The sequence below is a fragment of the Vanessa atalanta genome, chromosome 15 (assembly GCF_905147765.1).
Source record: "Vanessa atalanta chromosome 15, ilVanAtal1.2, whole genome shotgun sequence".
NCBI classification, from domain to species: Eukaryota; Metazoa; Arthropoda; class Insecta; order Lepidoptera; family Nymphalidae; genus Vanessa; species Vanessa atalanta.
This window is the reverse complement of record NC_061885.1, coordinates 11,012,110-11,033,854: the sequence shown is the minus strand read 5'-3', so window position 1 is coordinate 11,033,854 and position 21,745 is coordinate 11,012,110. Positions and strand designations below refer to the sequence as shown.

Genomic DNA, 21,745 nt, shown 5'->3' with positions numbered 1-21,745 from the left:
TAGGGTGAGTGAACCATCATATTCTATCGCCAAGCAGAAATACTATTGTTGTGTTCCACTTTGAAGGGTTAATATAAGTAAAACTACAGGCACAAGGGACATAACATCTAAGGTCTCAAGGTTGTCAACGTTTGGGCTATGTAAGGAATAGTTATTATTGCTTAAAGCATCGCTATAACGAAAATGAATCGCTGCGGGCGAAGCCGTGGGTTCAACTAGGAATCACTTTAGATTCATAACTTAAGGAGACTTCTCATATATCATCCCTGATGACTCAGCTCCGTAGCATACGCGGTTAGAAAATTTAGACAACTAACTTATGTTGGTTACGCTTGGTATACTTTGGGTACCTTCATAGTATAATTTCTTACGGTATATATATATACTTTGTGGGTAACGGTACAAATATTGAAACAGTTTAAATCAGACAAAATAAATCTCCGGTCAATTTATAATCTTAGAGCTCGAAACACTTTAGGACGTTTTTAATAAAGTGGATACCCACTTTACTCACAGTTCCTTCACAATATGCTATTGTATATTCACAATATGCTATTGTATATTCACAATATACATAAATATGTATGTATGTATCAGTGGCGTAGCATGGGGGAGGGGGGCGGGCGGTACTTTGCCAGGGGCGGCGCTGCGGAGGTGGCAGTTAGAGAAAAAAAGTAAATTTCTTTCAGTGTTTTTTTCGTCATTTTTTTTTTGTTGTTACCAAATACCCAGGTACCTATGCAGGTTCTATGTTCTAAATCTAAATAAAGCGTAATACTCATAAGATTATGTTATAATGATAAAAAAGCGTGACCTTAGTATTTGTTCGTTTCAATGAAGGACTGAGTTAAATCGAATTGTACTTTATTGACAATCTGTAATTGAGTTTCGTACCGGTTAATTTACGGTAGTAGCACCGGATCGGAAAGTAGATTTTTTTTCATGGTATAGGTTTGCGGACGAGCATATGGGCATGATGGTAAGAGTTCACCACCGCCCACAGACAATAGCGCTGTAAGAAATATTAACCATACCTTATATTGCCAATGCGCCACCGACCTTGGAAACTAAAAATGTTATGTCCCTTGTGCCTGTTACACTGGCTCACTCACCCTTCAAATCGGAATACAACAATATTGAGTACCTATTGTTGTTTGACGGTAGAATATCTGATAAATGGGTGGGTGGTACCTACCCAGACGGGCTTGCACAAAGCCCTATCACCAAGTAAAAGATATAATTTACATTTAATTCAACACTAATTAATGATTTTATGAGCGTAGGCGTGAATAAAGAATATTTTGAATATACATATTAAAATGTAAATCCGATATAACACATTCATATTTATATTCCAATTATTTCCTGTTTAATTAGATATTTATTGATCGCGTTATTAGTACATTACCCTGTAATATCAATAATAAATTATGAAGCGCGATCCCTATAGAGCTTATTTGTTGATAAATTAAAAATAACTTTTTATCACTCCTCTTCTTACATACAAATAAACGAAGCGTACACACACATATAGGTAGGTACATTATTTTCCATTCTCATTGTGTGTGTTTTCATTCTCATAATTTATATGGTATTACCTTACTTTTTGGCACGACTAACTAAATAATATCTATTTATTATTTAATTATGGGTTAACAGAGAGTCCACTTCTATTATGCCTTCAAATTAAATTAAGCCTGTAATCTCGACCGCACCGATCAATCTCCATCGTGTCTTCTCCATCGCAAGTGACATTAGCGAAATAATCTGTGCCCTCTTGGCACAAATCAAAGCCAAAATTAAAATATATATATATATATATTTAATATTATTTGCAGTGGATTTTGTATAATAAATCATTGAAACTAAATAATATGTAAGTATCGGCACTCGAAATTGACCTTATAAAAAAAAAATTTGACATAGACAAATTTAGTACTTTTTATTGATTTGAAATATAAAAAGGTACTCCCGTTTATTATTTGTGTATTATAACATGCTATGATTTTAACAGATATTTCAATTAAACAATAAATTTGAAATCGACATGAATTTATTTTTTTAATATTAGTACAATTCAAATTACTTAAACGGCAATTTGATGAGCATACAAGATTTAATGTCGCGCTTGTCGTCCCACGATGATGTAAGCTCATCCTGAGTTCAAACATGGACAAGCATCGCTGTTTCATTGTGTTTTTTTTTTAATATTTCATCTTGTGCTCGTCCGGGAAATAAATCCTCGTGAGGAAAACTAGTCATATTATTAAGTACGTGAGTTATCGATAAATAACTACTACTAATTATATCGTATCGTATATACGTACTTATGATAATTTCGGATGCAAATAAGTTTTGACTATAAGATAAGAACTGCATATCGACATTATCATCTGAAGTTTTAGTTACTGTATCGAAGTAACTCAGACAACATTATTACAGGACAGTTTCTAGAAAAGCGACATTTCTGCATCCGTTACTTAAATGGAATAGTAAAACACAAATATATTTTTTTATACATTTAATCATTATTAAAACTTATTGTATTACCAATATATATACAAAATTAATTTAAATAAATTATAAAATATACATAATTTGTTGAACAAAATTCATTAGTGCTTTATTTAAAACAATATCGTAAAGTTTTCATTTACAGAGAAGCCGGCAACAAGGATTTAGATCTAAATTGTAATATTTTACCATACAAATATAACACTTATATCTAACACGTAAGAGTGAAAATTCTGTGTTAATAAATTATATGCAATATCCATTTAAAACATAATAATTATTTCGTAATATCGATGTTGCCATACTCGTAATCGTTATTTATACTTCGTTTGCCAGCAAAAAAACGTAAAAAGTGTAAATAATATTTAAAATATATAAGGTACTCCGTTAAGATGTCTAAATCGTTTAAAACGATTAAAAAAAGTAAGAGTTTTTTTAATTATCTATCTATTAACCGTTTTATTTCTAGTTGTACTACAACATTGAACAATAAATTACATAAACTATTAACGACAGCAGCCTCATTCATACTAAAATATTTTTAAATAAATATGGCAATTTCTTAGCTGTCATAGAAAGTAGAAAGTTTTATATGGCAATTTATTTATCCTGTACATTTATCTAAATAAATATATTATATATAAAACTTTTTCAAAAATTGAACTTCACAATTGATATAATATATTTTGATAAAACTTATGTACTAACAATATCAGTATGTTCCCATTTTGGATGAGAAAAATAATGTCTATATTTTAAAAAAGCTGCCATGAGCATTAATTACAGTTAAACATTTAATAAATTAACTATGTGTAGGCTAAGTTTTCATATCTTAACATTAAAGTCGACGAATTAACAAATCCAGACGATTGAATCTTTGGTAAAAGAGCAGTAACTAAATTGCTTACGAAGCACACCAGATTGTGATTTGTAACACCAAAGACAACTAGAATTAGCCAACCATAGACTACCTAGTAACTCTTCGTACAAAAATACTTTATCAGTCTCTAGGATTGTTTATTTCTTTCCATCGACATTTGTCTGTGTTTCTGGTTCCGCACCCAACATTATTTGAATTTCATCGACACTCTTACCCTTAGTTTCCGGTACGATAAAGAATATGAAAACGAATCCTAACACCATGATGCCAGCGAACATCCAAAAGACTTGGCCAGAGCCTATCGCCGTGTTTAAGGAATTGAAAGTGCTCGTGACAGTGAAGCTGAGAAGCCAGTTGAAAGTACCAGCAGTTGAACCGACGAATGATTTGATATCGATCAAGCACAATTCACCAGCCATCATCCAGGGGATCGGACCGAAACCGAGAGAAAACGAAACAATGAATAACGACAGAGAGAGCAATGGCAGCCAAGAGATCGCTTCAACTATCGACGATTCCGCACCATGAGTGTCTTTCAAAAAGAAGAAAACGCCCAAAGCTGTCGAACACAAGCACATCACGAGAGCAGAGAATAGAAGCAGGATACGTCTGCCCAATTTATCGACCACCACACTGGATACAAAAGTGGCAATGACTTGGATGACCCCAATTATGATTGTGGCGATCGGCGCTGGTATAGTCGCTCCGGCACTGGAGAAAATCGCAGATGTGTTGAAAATTACAGCATTTATGCCGGATAATTGTTGGAACAACATAAGTGCGTAGCAAATGAGTAAGGCTTTGAGGGCTGTTTTCTTAGTGATCGCTGAGAGAAAAGAAACTGGATTGCTCTTGGCTGCCTCGGCTTTGTTTTGAAGATTGGTCAATTCACTATCAACGTCGTAATTCCTACCGCGGAGTCTGATAAGAGATTCTCTGGCTTCATCTAATTTACCTTTTACAACCAAAAAGTTAGGACTTTCTGGCATAAAGAAGAATATCAATGCAAATATTATAGGGATCAGTGTACAGAGTATATTAAAGACAAAAATACTCGTATAACTGCCCACCGCATAAGCAAAAAGTATACCCACTGTTATCATCAGTTGAAAAAAGCTGCCTAAAGTTCCTCGTATCGAATCCTGGGCGATTTCACTGTTATATGCAGGAGCAGTGACACAAAAGGCACCACCAGCAACACCAGTAATAAACCTTCCCGCCATCAGAGTCCCAACATTTGGGGCAAAGGTTATAAGTAGCCAGCCTAAAGTGAATGGTAAGGTTAGCAGCAGCATAGTTTTCTTTCTTCCTATGGCATCCATGATTAAACCAATAGGGAAACAAACGGCAGCAGCTCCAAGATTTATCAAAGAAGATACCCAGTCACCTTGGGTGCTTGATACATCGAAATTATAGTCCGTACTGTTCTCCTGGGTTATCTTGAAGACGACAGGTGAAGACCAGCCGAGCATGGAACCAGCCGCCAGGGCACCAAGAGTGGCTGGAAAAAACAAATATTTTTTTTTAGAATAGCTTATCCTTTTTCTTGACAAATAAAGAAGTTATGAGAAGCATTTTCTTCAATAGTAGATGTAGATCTTAACATACAATAACAATTTCAAATATGGCTAACAAAGAGTTTTAAATTTTGCATTGTGCTAGGGTGGTTATATGTAAACATTTTTATTGTTTACACATAAAGAGTAAAATTCTAACACATGATACCAACCAGCAAATGCACATTTGGGAAAATATTTTCTAAATTTGTCTATCATGACTATATTAAATTCATCATCATCTTCAGGCCCCTCTCATCTTCGATTTTTATTTACCATCCATTATCAGGTATTTTTTTTAAGATCAATTCACCTAACCTGAGACATCATCTCACATACTTGCCTACACTGACCCATCACACTGTACTAAATATTGAAATAATACAACAAGATTACAATTTGTATGAAATTGAAATATACCTGACAAAGCAGCAATATACTGTGGCAACTTTCTGCCATTGTCTCCTCTTGGCTCCACAAGCACCGACTGTGACACCCCCACATCGGCCATGGCTCCGTTATTTCCTGCCACCGGCTGAAAGGAAAAATATATGACATTATTTATCATATTTCATGGCATAGAAAACTTCCATTTATATTATCATAATAAGAAAAATTCCCTCTTTGTATAATAAGAATATATCTACATATACCAAAATAATTTACATTATTTATAAAATAAATGTCTGAGAAACTCCTCTGAAAGTTTCCTTGATTAAATTTTTACATTAACTATTAAAAATAACATTTTATTTAAGTAGATTGGCACACAATAACAATGTTACTGAGTATGTACTGTCTGGAGTAACTATTTTATATTAAATAAAAATATTTTTGAATAATATTGATTGGTAGATTGTACAATTTTGAACGGCCGACGATCATATTTAAAAAAAAAAAACTCATTTTAGATATCGTCTTTTTGTTTATAGAATTCTTAACATAAAAAAACATTGTAACTACATTGAGGTCAATGATAAAAATATGCTGGTCATAATTTACAAATGATGATAGAGTAATTATTTTCTTTTTAATAAATCAACAAACCTCATCATAGTTCTGGCTCGAGCCAGGAATAGCGGGAATTAAGGGTTCAGTTTCTGAACTATCGTAGCGTTGACGCCGATACAAACTTGAGCGCATTTTGGACGGAATAAGAAATTAACAGTTATAAAATAATGTAAAACGTCACTACGCCATCACTTTGTTACGTATTACTATTTTGTTTAACACAAACACGGCTTTAAAACAAGTTGTTGACGCAGCTGATTTTTATTTTGACATATACAATGTCAATGAATGTCAAATGGGTGCCTAGTGACAATGTCAATTATTTAAGTTTTGACAAGTGTTGTCAGCAATAAAAATAAAAGCGAACTACATTTAAAGAATACAATATCCATTATTATAAATATTAATTAGTAATCAGTCTGTGCTAAAACTTATACTAAATGAAATATATGATATATATAACTATAAAATATTTACGTTACACCTTATCATATTAAATAGCAATATTTATGTTTCATAGTATTGATGATATTGCTTATTTCATTTTTAAAGTGTTTTATGTACAGGGTAATAACCCTAATAGTAGAAAACGGTTATGTTTTTAAAATAATCTGCAGGACAAGTTTCATAACGATTTTTATTTCTTTAATTATTTTATTTTTGAGGGAAATAAATCAATAAATATTGAAATAATACCTTTTTCCGTCTCGCATTTTGTTAAGATAAAGATATTGAACTTAATGAAAATGAAAATGAATATGACCTCATAAATATTCGACAAATATAATAATAAAAAAAAATATTATATAAATTTAACGTTTATTTCTACTCAACTTTTATTTAGTGAATTTACAATTATTTAGAATTTACTCATATATTCTATTTTTATAATAATAATATATCATTTTTCTTTCAAGTACCTACATAGATTGCATTAACTACATAGATTATCTCTTCTTATTTTATTTGAAATCTTTTTAATAAGACTATTGTGACGAATGCATTTAACATTGTTCAATTTTCCGACCTTGACTTTGACTTGATATGTTAACCGGCCGCATTGAAGTACGTAGTAAAAATTTAAGTAGCACGGAATTTTAAACTCTATTTCATGAAATTTAAATTCATATTTATCTAAAGCGTTGTGGTAAAGTTGACAACGGCTGTTATTTCACTATTCTTTGTTATATGTTAGAAAACTATACACGTACTAAGTGTTATGAGTATATTTTATGTTTGAAACAACATTCGTGCACAGAAAAGATACACAATGTGGTAAAAATAGTTTAAATGTTATAGTTATTTTAGTTTGAGAAAGGGCAAATTTACATACATTTATCGTTGGCCCGGGCAGTAATTATAAAAAGAAATTTATTTATATATTCATCCGTCGAAATAATATCAACAGAACCAAATATTTTTCTACCAATATATTTTTTTTAAATTACAAATATTTTACAAAAGTTTCGGTAAATGATTACCTACTAAGTAAACACATGTGTATTATTCTTTCTGTTTCCAACCTTTCAACAACAACATACATAATTTAAGACTACTACTTCTCCTCTTCCTTCGAAATATTATTCTGAATTGTTTTTGATTAAATTGCTATTTGTAGAATTAAAATAACAAAAAAAATTAAAGTTATTTTGGAATTTATATCATTTAGTGGAATTAAAGAAGAAAAACAAAAATAAAGGCAAAGGCAAAGGTCGTAAAACACAAATATAAAAAGGCTGAAGTTAACAAAACGATTATTGAAAAATATAGTTATCAAAAATAAACAGTGCCACATAACATAGGTATGTAATATGATTACTTTTCATTATTTAATCCTCTCAGATAAGATATTTATATTGGATTAGGTATTATCAATTGAAGCATGTTTCAGTTTGAATAAACAGAATGAAATTTTGTTTAACAGAGACGTGGAATAAAATTTTTAATCTGTTGCGAAATTTTATCAACTATTCATGAGGTACGTTATTGCTATTTTATGGACTATTTTATTACAATGCTGTATAGATAGTTGGGATTACAAAGTTTACAACACTTTCATTCTTATCGGTTTATTAAAGTTATCATACTATAGAAATAATAAAATATTCTATTACTTTATATTTTCCGACAATATTATTCATTTTATTCGTTATGAATATCGACTTGCACATTCCGCTGGCTCGTTTGTCTGGACGGGAATTGGGTATTACTATTTAAAATTTTCCTTACTAGAAAATATAAAAGTACATTGTAATCGAGGCAAAGATTCACAGTTCAGCCTAGTCACTGACCTTTAAAGAAGACTAGATTTAAAACAATAAAAAAACTTAGAAAATATAAAAGGGTGTCATATTTATCCTTTTCCAAAAAAATGAAGGCAATTAAAAATTATTCCACGTATAATCCCACTCACTTTAATGTATCGGTAAAAGCAATCCATATTTTGGATTTTTATCCAATTTGAACGGTTAGTGAGCCAGGACATTTACAGGCCCAAGTGTCATTACATTCTAGATATCGTGATTGGTGAAGTTTTAACGATGTAAAGAGATCTAGTTAGTATTTATCGGTCAAGGATATACTATATATAATATGCATTCAGGTTGCCTGTATGCGCGTCTACCTTCCGTCAATATAAAAAAAAGTTACTATGGGTAATATATCCCACACAATTTTACGACAGTATATAATGTTGAAGTGTTTATTATAGCATAATCGACATTACTGATAAAATACTATAGTAAAAAGTACGTAAATATTCAATTTATCACTTCATATATTCGCATTTTGTTCATTTTATTGTCTTGTCAACATACATACATTTTAGGAACAAATTCAACTAGTACAACATACGAAGCATTTTAAGTTAATACTGGGTTGATTGTAGTTATTTTTTTTATATTTGTAGCACGAAAGCAGAACGGGCAATCATCTTATGATCAGTGGTTTCCTCTATTCACAGGTTGCAAAATAAATCATTCCTTACACCGACAACAAGCGATAATTATGGGATCGACATGTTCTTTGGGCCTGTAATTACACTAGTTGTCTTAGCTTTTAAAACGAAACATATAAATACATATTTAAGTTTAGCTTTGTTGAGGTTAATATGAAAATATGCAAACTTTTACGGCGATCGAACTGTCAAAGACCATAGACTATTCATCTCAAACTAACATTATAAATCATACTTTTTATATCTGTAATAATATTATAAAGAGGTAAAATTTATCTGTGCGTAATGTAGAAATTCCTGTATACAATTAAAAAAAAAAAATACTGTCAAAGGATACATTATTTTTGAATCTTAAGTTATATCAATATCGTATAATTTTCTGCGAAACACAGGTAACTCGCTATCTATATATACAGTTATATTTCATATTACATTCAACGTAATAATATCGTTTGTTTCCAAACTAAATAAATCATCAAATATAATATAAATAATTAATTTTAGGTTACACTCGTCCGTTACCCTACGTGACTTTAGACATGTCAGCCAAGCGAAGATATTAGGTACGTAACTCTTAGAGTTTGTTTGATTGAAACATTGTCTTAAACTCTGAAAGCAATTCAATTAACAATACATAGAAGTATTCCACCGTTTACATTCCGCTGTACAAATCAAAATGCTATTGTCCTTTTGATTTTATGGTTCACTATATCTGACTAATTGACCATTGTTAATTGTGACATCAGTCTTAAGGCTGCGGATGTTATGCTAATTAGACAACTCCTAGCCGTATTATGTTTTGTGTTAGTAAGTTCTAACTTTATCTCATGACTATGTTTTACCTCAATATGTGAGATACATAATTACTAATTATTTTTATCGCGCCATCGTCTGTTGAACAAAATATGATTCTGTGATGATTTGACTAACCGCTTTGAATGTACGAGTATTCGAAGCAGTTTAGACGCGTAAAAAAATATAACGAATATTCTACTTCATAAAATTACTTTATAAATACATTACTTAGATTTAAAAAAAATGTTAGACCAAAATTTTTTTTTGTTTCTGTATCGGTCGCAGCGCTCTTTGACTAGTCGCAATTTACGAGGTTTATTATTTCGAAATTACGTTGAAAAAATCGTTTGCATAAAGTAACAGCACTTAAATGTCCCACAGCTGGGCTTATCCACGCTGCTCCGATTATTTTCGGTGGATACAATTACATACATGCAGGTTTCCTCAAGATGGTTCTTTCACCGCCGAGCATCAGATGAACACAAATAAGTACATGATAATTTAATGATGTTCGTCTGGGTTTGAACCCGCAATCATCGGGTAAGACACACGCGTTTTAACTACTGGGCCATCTCAGCTCAAAAGACATAAGTATATTATGTTTAAAAGTATTAAATTTCTGAAGTATTTTTATTACAGCTACCTCGTAAGCTTTGTACGTGGATTGAATACAGAATACTTTGTCTCCTGCTGACAATCGTTAAAGTACTTGAGGTGAATTCAGAAAAACGGTTGTGTATCTATTCTCCTTCTAAATGTCGTTCACTACTAAGGCCGTCAGATATGTAAAGAAATTGCTGACGTCAATCACGTTTTGAATTCTGTTTCTGTGCAATTGCATTATTATGTAAATTATGTTTGGTTTCCGGTTTAACTATAACAACTTGCTTTTAAACCAGATTAACTTTTAACACTTTTATCTATACATATAATAAAATTGGAGTGTCTGTTTGTAATATTAAAATAACCGCGTTTTTATGTGTACACGGTACATATACCTAAATAACATTTTTTACAATTTTTGTCTGTCTGTCTGTCTGTTTGTTCCGGCTAATGTCTGGAACGGCTGGACTACTTTTGGATTTTGACGGGACTTTCACTGGCAGATAGCTGATGTAATAAGAAGTAACTTGGGCTACTATTATTTCAGAATTATATGTAAAATAAGAATAAAGTCACGCTTTTTTATTAAATTCAAACGCGTACGAAGTCGCGGGCACAGCTAGTAAATATATATAAAAAATTTTGATGCTAAATTTAAGATATACGTTTAGTTATTAATATTATGTTAATCAATAGAATCATACTCATGCTGATATTTGTCAACTAGACTTGTAAACAAATAAAACTTTTATTTTGAACTAGCAATCCGCCCGGCGCTCTAAGAGTAACAATTTTTTTAGACTTAAATGAATCATATTTTCAGAGATACCCCTAACGTACTAGCAAATAAGTTTTACCTCTTTATTATTGTTAATATAAATGACATATTAAATAATTTTCCGGTTTATATTATTGTAAAAATTAATGTATTTTTAATTAACTGCTTTTTAACTAACGACTCTGGTTGACCGAAGTCTAATTTTATATTTTGATATTTCAGTCTGTTTCTTACTAACTAATTCTATAATTATTTATACCATATTAAAGCGGCATGATTGCTCCATAGACCGAGGGATGCTCATGAAGAGGTTAGCCGTCAAAAGACTCGTCGCCAAGGGCGGGCTCACAGGGAACAAGCCAAAAGCAATACCCGTATTCACTCGCGAACTGAACATTATTATACTTTTTACACATCAACAAAACAAAGCCATGTACTCATTCTGACTCAATAAGTTAAAGTCCCGTTCAAGAGCTGAACTTTTAAGTGATATGACATCTCTTATCGAATAAAAACATTATTATCAGTGAAATTTTGACAAGATAAATGTTGAATTTCATCTCGAGATTGTGTCTTCGAATGTGTTGTTTTACTATTGTGAATCTTACGACGTACACATAAGGGCTAACTTGTTTTCAGATTGGAGATGCATTTTATAAGATTAAGGATTTCAATATTCGAAATCAATTTTTTTATAAATAGAATACCATTAATTCACCAATTGGCTTCATTGTTTACGATAGTCAACCAATATTAGCCAATAAGGTTGCGTGTTTTCTCATCTCACTCACTTTTATCTATATATTTGTCTCATCTACATTTATTTAAATACATTTACATTAGTTATATAAAGACGATGTCAGATTTTCATACTCATATGTACATATATATACATATATACTCCGTCTACTTTTCCCAAAAAATCTACTCATTACAGCCATTAAAATCTCACATAATTAGCGACCCGTCCCGGATTGGCACGGTTGCAAATTAATTAAAAAAATGATATAACATCAATTTAATTTATTACCTTATCGAACTCAGTCATAATGTAGCTGTCTATACTTATTCCAATTGAAGTAGGAAAAAGGATAAACAAACCTTAGATTTACTACGCTACTATTTCATGCGATTTTCTAATAACTCAGCTATATTTTTCGAAAACCAATAATAAATATAATAATAAAATTAAGTTGTAAGTATGTAATTTTATAGATCATAATTGACACAGATTACATTTATCAGTATTATAGTTATATATTTTTATACTCTATTGACGTAAAACCAAAGATTGTTTTATTTTTGTTGTAATAAATTACAATTTTGATTATAATTCGAATTACTTACATATTTAGAGCAATAATTTTTACGTATTTATCTGACAAAACATATTTTAGGGTTGCAAAGGCTTACGTAGTTTTATTTTCAATTGATATATTTGACGCGTTTATTAAAATCTGCGGTTCGTTAAAAAATACTGTAAGAATTCGTCTGTAAGAATTCCCTGAGTCATCCATATCACTCGTGAAACCGAATTACGTTGATACGACGTTTTGATTTCACAAATTTTGTAATAGTTAAAATCAATTTCAAATATCATATTAAGGAATTTAACGCTCGTAATCTACTGTGAAATTCGAGTTTGTTCTTATATAATAGCTTAACTTTTGTCAGGTATACGTTTAATCGACTTGACTTTAGACATACAAGTTGGATATAGATACAAATATGCACAAGTACAATTCAGTAACAATACTATCTACAATTATCTACAATGCCAAGTTTTATTATACTATGAATAATATAAACTCGGTCTGAAAGAATATGCATTTTATCGTATCGCCTATCGTGTCATGTATTTTTATGATTATAATCTGTGCAAGTATAAATTAAAAAAAAAAAATCTTAGACGCCATTCTATTGTGATGTTAAACATCTATTAAAACAAAATGTTGTGAAAAGAAACGTAAATGACGTCATGATTTCTTCTTTTTTTCATTCTTGATAAATGTCTGTGTAGAAAATAGACTTGAAATATAAATTAAAAAATTAACTTTTGTATTGTATTTTTTGTTTAAGTAACTGACAAATATTTGGCTACACACTTTCAAAACGGTCGTGAAAACGACTTAGAAAAGGTTAAATATAAATGATATGTCAATATTTCCTCTGCAGAAAGTGAAACTGTTATGAATACACCTTATCTAAGTTTCACTACTTAGATGTTTATTAATTTTAGCTAGACGTTGCTAATTGTTAGCATGTAGCATTACCATAGTGCAAATCTATTGAAGATCAAGTCGTTTCACCACACCAAAGATTTTCTTAGGGTTGATAGATATTACGAACAACTCATCAAAGGGTTGCATTTAAAACCAAATTATAAAACGATACATACATCATACATACATACATTAACAGCCTGTAAATTTCCCACAGCTGGGCTAAGGCCTCTTCCTTTGAGGAGAAGGTATGGAACATATTCCACTAGGCTGCTCCAATGCGGGTTGGTGGAATACACATGTGGCACAATTTCATTGAAATTAGACACATGCAGGTTTCCTTACAATGTTTTCCTTCACTGGGAAGCACGATGAATTATAAACACAAATTAAGCACTTGAAAATTCAGTCATGCTTGCTCGGCTTGGAATCCGAAATCATCGGTTAAGATGTTCGCGTTCTAACCACTGGGTCATCTCGGCTCAAAATGATACAGCATAAATTATTTGTTTTAAGGTTTGACATTAATACTGTTTAATTAAAAGGATTGAAAATAATAATACATGAAAGGAACCTTGGGAGTGCCTCACGTTCAGTAATGGTCTGTGGCTGATTTAGTAGGTAGAAAGATAAATGAATTAACGACGACGTTCATCGACTTGACGCGGTTTATATCGTCGTTTCAATGAATTTAAAGTAATTGTTTATTTGTCTATTTAAAAGTAAAGTAGATACATTTTTATTACATTCCAATACTAAATTAACAATTTTAATTGAGTTTGATTTCACGTATAATATTAGAAGTTCAGTTCAGCAGATTAGTTTGCCAGGATCTAAAATTAAATTAAACGATAAATTTAATGAAGTATAGTTGATTTTTTCACTGGAATATTCATATAAATGACACTAGAATATTCTAGAAATTCCAGACAACAACAAAGAAAGGCATAAAATACGCCATTTTTTACAGTAATCGCATCAAAAACCACTAGTACGAGTAGTTTAGAAGCCATACGTTGCGCTTTGCGGTGCACAGCCCGACTTTGCTATTTATTCAAAGATACGGTTAAATACTAAGATTAAAAACACGATTACTCTCTATAAGGTCTATATAATATCAGTTCCTCGCTATTTGACCTCATTCTATGTCCGTTTCCGCGCGGATGTATATGTTCTAATATATAATAGGCAAATTTTAATCATGAACTGCTCCAATACTCTTTGTTCTATGTAAATTTAAATATATATTTGAAGCATTCTTGTCTATATACCTACGACGGATACGTGTATTTCCTTATTGTCTTTTGTATTTTAAAAGATTTAAAAAAAGGAACGTTGACTCTCTCTAACTTTAATCTCTCTTTCACTCAAAAATGGTTAGTTCAAAAAAATACATTGTACTGAGCGGGCATTGAATCAATTACTTTAGCTGCTAGTAACAATGACCAATGCTGCGCTCGGTTAATTGTATCTTAGTAACCTTAAACTACCAACACTCAGATATATTTTAATTAGCTATACGTATAAAACCCTCGAGACGTAGATCCATTACAGGTTAAGAAACAGGATCTTTCCTACTTGTAATTAACTCGATAAACTCAAACCGACAAACTGACAACATGCATTTTCTCCTAGTTTGTATGCATGAGTGTGTAGCCCAGTGGATAGGACACGCAATGTGTAAGCGATGACAACGTGTTCATATCCAGGAAATTATATCCAAGTCTTCACGTGCTTTATCATTTAGCGTGGTGGAATAATCTTTAAGACGTCATTTTAGGAGAAGTCTTTGCACGGTGAAAGAGTCTTGGCTTATTTACAAAATTAGTTGTCGAAAGATAATTTACGAGAGAAAAATAACCGAATGCCGAGAAAATGATTATTTTTACCTTTATTTGATAAACATTTTCTTACCTCCGTTTTCAATTTTTAATATTGCGTTATATTTTATTAATATCTAAAAATATTAAAAGAAACTTCATCGATAATTAATCAAGTAACTTTTTTTTTTATTAATCCAATCTTTGCTTTACTGACCGTCGTCATATTAGTATTAAAAACAATAAAAGATAAATTGTGTAATTTTTAATGGTCGGGGTTTCCCAAGCTTTCTAACCTGTTAATGAATAAAAAATTAAAGAGTGTATTTCCGTTCCGTCCCGATCCAAGTGTTACACATTTTGAAAGTAACGGTTGGGTTTTTTTAAATTACTTAATTTTTTATTTTATATTAAGGTCAGACGTAATTAGGAAAACGATCGTTTCATAATTTAAACTATATAAGTGACATAATTTCACAATACAAAACGGATTTTGTACGTGTATTTTTATTAGTGATTCACGCTGTCACTCTTTGACTCACCGCTGTCGCTCACAAAAGAATTAAACCTCATGAATACGGATTATAACAAAGTTCCAAGGTTATAAGCCGTGATGACAATAAAATTATACTAAATATTATTACATTTTTGATTATACCTTTAATGTATAGAGTGCTATTTATATAATCGTAAGAGAGTAAGTTCTCGCAGCGTTTATTAAAGGGGAGTCAGTGTAATGTCCACACAAAGACACACACACGTACACACACACATATACTTATTGAAAATTGTCAACGATCAAATTTAATATTGTTATAAAAAGCCTTGCAGAGAAAAAATATTACACACCATTATTTTGTAACATACAAAACAGAACTGGGCTGCTACTCCTTAAAACCGATTCTTTATAACCTAGCTAGGAATACAGCACATCACTCGCCTATTTAAAATTTAATTGTACAAACCTATTTTTGTAATCATCACTGTGTTGTGTGTCTATTATTAATAAAGGTTATTATTATTATTAATTACAGGCACAAGAAACATAACTTAGATAACGTGGTCTGCACGTGGCACATAAAAACTATTTCATACTTCAGAGAGAATATCAATGGTGTTCAGTTAGTAAAGTTGACCATTCACTAAATTGAAATCACAAATGTGCCTCTAAAAATAAATAAATAGAGCGAACGCCTTGTATGTATATAAAGACAATTATAGGTATGCTGAAAGAAGAAGAAATCTCTTCAAAAGATAAATATTTATTCCTTTCATTCTAAGATCTGACATTCAATGAACAATATTCTTAAAAAACAAATTGAAAAAAAAGTCAAGTATGATAATTTTAAAGTCACTGTTCGCTCGTAAAAAGTTTTACGGCGTCTAGAAGTGTTTCAACAAGGTAGGGCTTTACATCCAACTAAAAATAGCTAATATGTATGTACTCGTAGCTACACCCATATGAAATAATGGTAGCCTGTTTACCTTCTAATCTAACTACGCTTAAGTTTGTCTGTACTTAGTGTCTGTGTCGTAAAAGTGATAGATTATATGTTGGATAGTTTTAATGTTAAGACATTAAGATCTTATCGTGAAATCAAACGGATCCCTTTTGCGTTTCCGGACTTTGCGTTCATTTTGATCTTTCATTTACGTATACATTTTGTTTATATTTTTCTGAAAAATTTTGGAATGTGTTTTTGTCGTGTGTTAGTGTGTGTGCCTATCTCCATCCCCTCCTCCCCAAACGCAAGCGCGCTCGCAATATTTGAAAATGCCTTGTTTTTTCGTTTATTTTACTGAACTTCGAAATTCCACAACTTATAGAATCAAAGGAAATAGCCTCTCCGGAAGCCTCAAAGGAATGTCATTAGTTGTGACTTTTGACCGAGTAATGCTAAATATACCAAAGTACGTCGTTTTTCAGAAAAGTACTCAAACTGCACAATTACACAAAAGAAAAGATACAAAAGTGAAAAAAAATTGTAAACCGATTCAACGATGTTGGGTATTGGGCTTTGGCATAGAAACTGACTCAATTGAACATACACAGTCTTTATACAAAATAACATAATAAATATACCATGGTAATCAGAAAAAGAATAATAGACCCAAAAAAATATTGTCATGATACGATCCTGATGATCCAACTTAGACCGAACCGCTGGTCCTTATGTTAGAAGAATAGTTACGATTCCTTTGCGATAAAGCATCAACTGGCTTGTCACCGCAGCTTCGCTCGCGTATTACGGATTGGTCATATATGTATAGCGTATGTCCTTCTTTGGAATTCGAGCATTCTTCGTCAAAATATGTCCAGTGGTTTGACCGTAAAATAGCAATAGACAGACAGACAGATAGAAGTACTTACGAATTTATAATATTAGTATAGATTTTAAAGCCAAAGTCATAAGGATATTCAATATAGAAGCATTATTGTTGATTTATTTTCTACCACCGGTTCGGAAATAAATATTTCCTTCCATCCAGAGAAATAATAGCGTTAATTTTAACAATTTTTGTATACATTAAATATCTAAAAGGTAATAAGTTAAAATATTTTAACAAACAAAAGTTTCTTAAGACTTTACAAATAGACATTTCTAAAGTAAATATATAATCAGACAGTCAATAAAATCTAGTTCACAGACTTATTAAATAATCTTAAAAGGATAACAGTTTTAAAAACAGACAATTAAACGCGTTTATAATTTGAGTCTAATTAATATAATTCAATTTGAATGATACGATACAATTAATTAGCAAATTAAAATTAATAATATATCTTGTACTATTCGATAACATGAGATATGCATCGTTTTTATGCAACGTCGTCGATTGTTTTATCATAATTTTAGTACATTTTCCTTATACGATTTAACGAGTCGAGTGCACTGAGTAACGTTGAAATCTGATCAGTAATTAGTATAGTATCTATAATAATTGGGCAGCAGTGACGAAATCTCTATTACTAGTAAAACACTATGATCCGTTTAAATTGGTAGGTTCAAGTATGAATAATGCTAACTAATTAAGTACCTAACCTTTTCTAAGTGTAAAAAAATCGCTTGCATGTCTGCAAATGACTCAGTCCTGGGCAAGGCTCTTTCTCCTTTAGAAGAAAAGGCTTGTAGTTTATCTCACACAGCTCCAACAGGAGTTTGGTGGAGTTATTTTTTTAAATGGAAAATTGTATTCTAGTTGGTATCAAAGTCGTCTCAAATTAAACAGTACTGTTAAAGGAATATAAATAACGAATCTCCTAGGAAAACATTTTAAGGGTATGTAATTATTACTGGAGGAAAAAGGGAAATGAGAACACTGTTCTGTTTCGAAGTTATTTAAAATGAACATGGTTGGTTAAGATTGCATTAATAAAGTACTAAAACTATTATACCTATTGTTAAAATAATCAATTGCTTCTAAAACATTATAATAAACGCATATTCACAATTCAAGGATAAACTTATTTGTAACGCCATAACACAATTATACGACAGTTATCATAATGTTTTCATTACTTAACGGCAATTGTATAATCAACGATCTCGTATTCAATTTGTGATGTTCACAGCTTTGTATACGTCAAATTTCAATAATTGTATCCTACTGAATAATTTAAATGAGATTGCATTGTGAATTTATACGGATAAGGGATAACGTGACAGCGTTTTGACGGTGTAAGGGAGTTTTATTTCTTGTCATTGTAATGTATATTTTCTAAGGTTATCACAACAGTGGCATGTAAGCATTGTGCTTGTTCATTCAAGGCTAGACAAATACGCAGGACATAGTATATTTGTGGACTTACTGATAGACACCAGTGAGTCCACAAATACAGATGTACTCTTTGTTCACTCACTCTCATGAGATACAAGACGACCAGAAATAGTTTAGGGACAGGATCAACAGCCTTATGTGCTACCCGAAGTGAAGGAGTGTATATACATATTTCCAACTTCCAGATTCCGTGCGACATTGAACGAAAATTCCAATGACATTTTACCAATTCTACCTGGGGTTTGAAACAGGATGTCGGGATCTGCGGCTATATAGCTATTCACGAGACCAACGAGTCCGTCATAAAAAACTATAAAGATTTCGTCGAACTTATTCTAACACGCTGTTCCAATGTGGATCGGTTGATACTAATACAATTTCCTCCCAAGTTTCATCATCATGATCATGATCAACCTGTATTAGTCCACTGCTGGAAATAGGCCTCCACTGAGCCCGATCATCGACCCTTCCACGTTCTACCAGGTCGTTTTTTTTGGTAGAACACAAGTTATCGAGATATAAAAATACCTATACGTAACTCGTAAAAATGATGCTAGCTGTTCTGATTGACCATTAACGACAGTGGTGGAAATATTTCGAGGTCCTGAAATGACTGGATGATGGAGATGGAAACTGCGCTGCCTTGGACGCCCCCTAGCCGGGTAAACTAAACAAGGCATTGGGACCCTAACGGATGCGGAAGGTGGAAATGTGGGTGCTTTGGAAGAGGTCTATGTTTAACAGATGAGATGGTGGGCCTCCCTCTAGCGTCAAGCATTTTATGACGTTTCACCTTATTATTATCACGTCTATTATTTTTTACGGTTTGTTTATTCGTCGTGTACTGCGATAATTATTTATCTAATTAAATAGATTAATATTTAATCATTTAGTAAGTATGTTAATTGTTATTGGATATTATTGAAACTATATATATATACATTCACGGTAAGTAATTGGTTCGTGAAATTGGTTAAATTAATTAGAATGTAGGAACAAATAATGAGTACTTATTATAAGTAGAAATTATATTTGTTTTTTATCGACATACAAAAAACCTATATCAATGTTCTTTTGGTTATTATATAACCTCTTATATATAATATAGATTTTGCCCCAAAATATAAAGTAACAGAAATATTTGCTTTACATTAGAACGGTACAAATAAGTAATTTTAATACAAGAACAATTTTATTGCATTGAAAATCGTCAATAATATTAATTTCATGAACACTTCACGTCCATATTTGGTGTAAATAAACAGATCAATAAAAGAAGAACTGTTCTATTGCGTTGACTATTACAATCCAATCAATTATAAATATAAATAAAAATATTAATACATCTTCCTTTTACTTCATAATTATTGATTAATATAAAAATTATATTTGCATATTGTAGCGTAAACTAATCAATGATTAAATCGCGAATTCTTAAAACATTTGAATTATTACGTGACTAAACGTAAATATGATTAGACAAACGTCGTGTAACTAAATTTTTAATTTCTTCGCACTCTTAAATCTTACACGAGATATCATTTTTATATTGAAATATATCTTACCTTAAAATTATCCCTCTAGAACCTTCTAATGTTCCAACACAGCGCAATGGAAACACGAAAACAAACCAGCAAAATTTTTAAAAATACTCCCGCGCAAATATATCGAACTTATCCGCCACAGATAATTTTCGATTATTTTTTCACGCTCGCGTACTGCCGGCCTATTTTTCTGAATAACGCATCAACACTGGCCGCTAGTGCGGGACTCAGAGGTTCGACATCGACAACGAGATATAAAGCTGCATTACAGGAAATACAGCGTAGTTGACATACGATAGTGACGCATGCGCAGTGTTGTAAAACTAAGTAGCAATCAGTCGACGTCCGTCGGTTTCTCTTGAAGTTTTTTGTTAAATCGCCTTAATGACATGGGTGCACGTGTTTTGAAAGCGTACTCCTTTACACCTGATAATGTTAGGTGCGATCTTAAGTATGTTGCAATGAGTTTGTCATACGAGATTTATTTGAAAAAGTTATTTATTAAACTTTGTTAATGCTTATTAAATGTACTTGTAATTTAATATTTTAAGTCAATCGATTTAAAATGAATTTAAAAATATTGAGTAACGTTGATAACGTTAAAATGGTATTTACTAAACTTAAAGTATATGTATATTTTTTTTAAATAATCAGAAAAAAGTTGAATGCAAAAAATATATATCATTTAAGCAATTTTTTTCTTATCAGTATCCTTGTGAGTAAAATGTAACCAGTTTATAATTGTTTCCTAGCACGAGGGCAAAACCCACTTTTAAATTTGAAAAAAGAAACCTGTGTACCTTTATGTATTGAAGTAAGAACAATAACCGTATTCATATAATTTTTTAATTTTATTTACGCTAATATTATTTTTATTATTAAAAATAGTTTTACTTTTTATATTCTTTTATAATATAAAATTTTAACAAAAAAAACGGAAAATATAAAACAACAATTTTAATATATATATATTTTTTATTTTTTTCATTGGTTCATAGTGACGGAATTCTGAGAAAATTGATAACATGAAACATGAAACACAACATGAAAATGATTTTGAAGTCGGTTAAAAAGATGAATTACTGAGTCAATATCGGTCGACACTTCTACTCATTTACATTACAAGTAGGAACAAATATTCCGAGTGTAAATTGAAAGAAGAAGATTAAAAGTGCTTCTAAAAATTGAATACTACGGATTTTGCTTTTGCTTTATTCAGAAGTGGGCTACAACACATTACGTACGTACAATTTTTTGAAGAACGATAGCCTTTACTAGTTGTAAGG

The 21,745-nt window shown here is 31.3% G+C and overlaps 1 protein-coding gene across 5 annotated transcripts in view; it reads right to left on the bottom strand.

Annotated features, from left to right (window-relative positions):
• Positions 1-2,581: 2,581 nt before the first annotated feature.
• The window catches only part of LOC125069304 (facilitated trehalose transporter Tret1), a 62,384-nt gene continuing 43,220 nt past the window's right edge, over positions 2,582-21,745 (bottom strand). The window contains exons 1-3 of one of the 5 annotated variants that reach the window (XM_047678749.1): positions 11,353-11,432; positions 5,371-5,485; positions 2,582-4,895 (exon numbers count right to left, since the gene is read on the bottom strand). In XM_047678749.1, coding sequence (XP_047534705.1) covers positions 3,532-4,895; positions 5,371-5,485; positions 11,353-11,397 — 1,524 coding nt within the window. In that variant the 5' untranslated portion in view covers positions 11,398-11,432 and the 3' untranslated portion in view covers positions 2,582-3,531. Of the gene's footprint in view, positions 4,896-5,370; positions 5,486-5,997; positions 6,212-11,352; positions 11,433-20,480; positions 20,701-21,745 lie in introns of those variants that run through there. The other 4 variants (XM_047678746.1, XM_047678750.1, XM_047678748.1 and 1 more) reach the window with 4 other exon arrangements.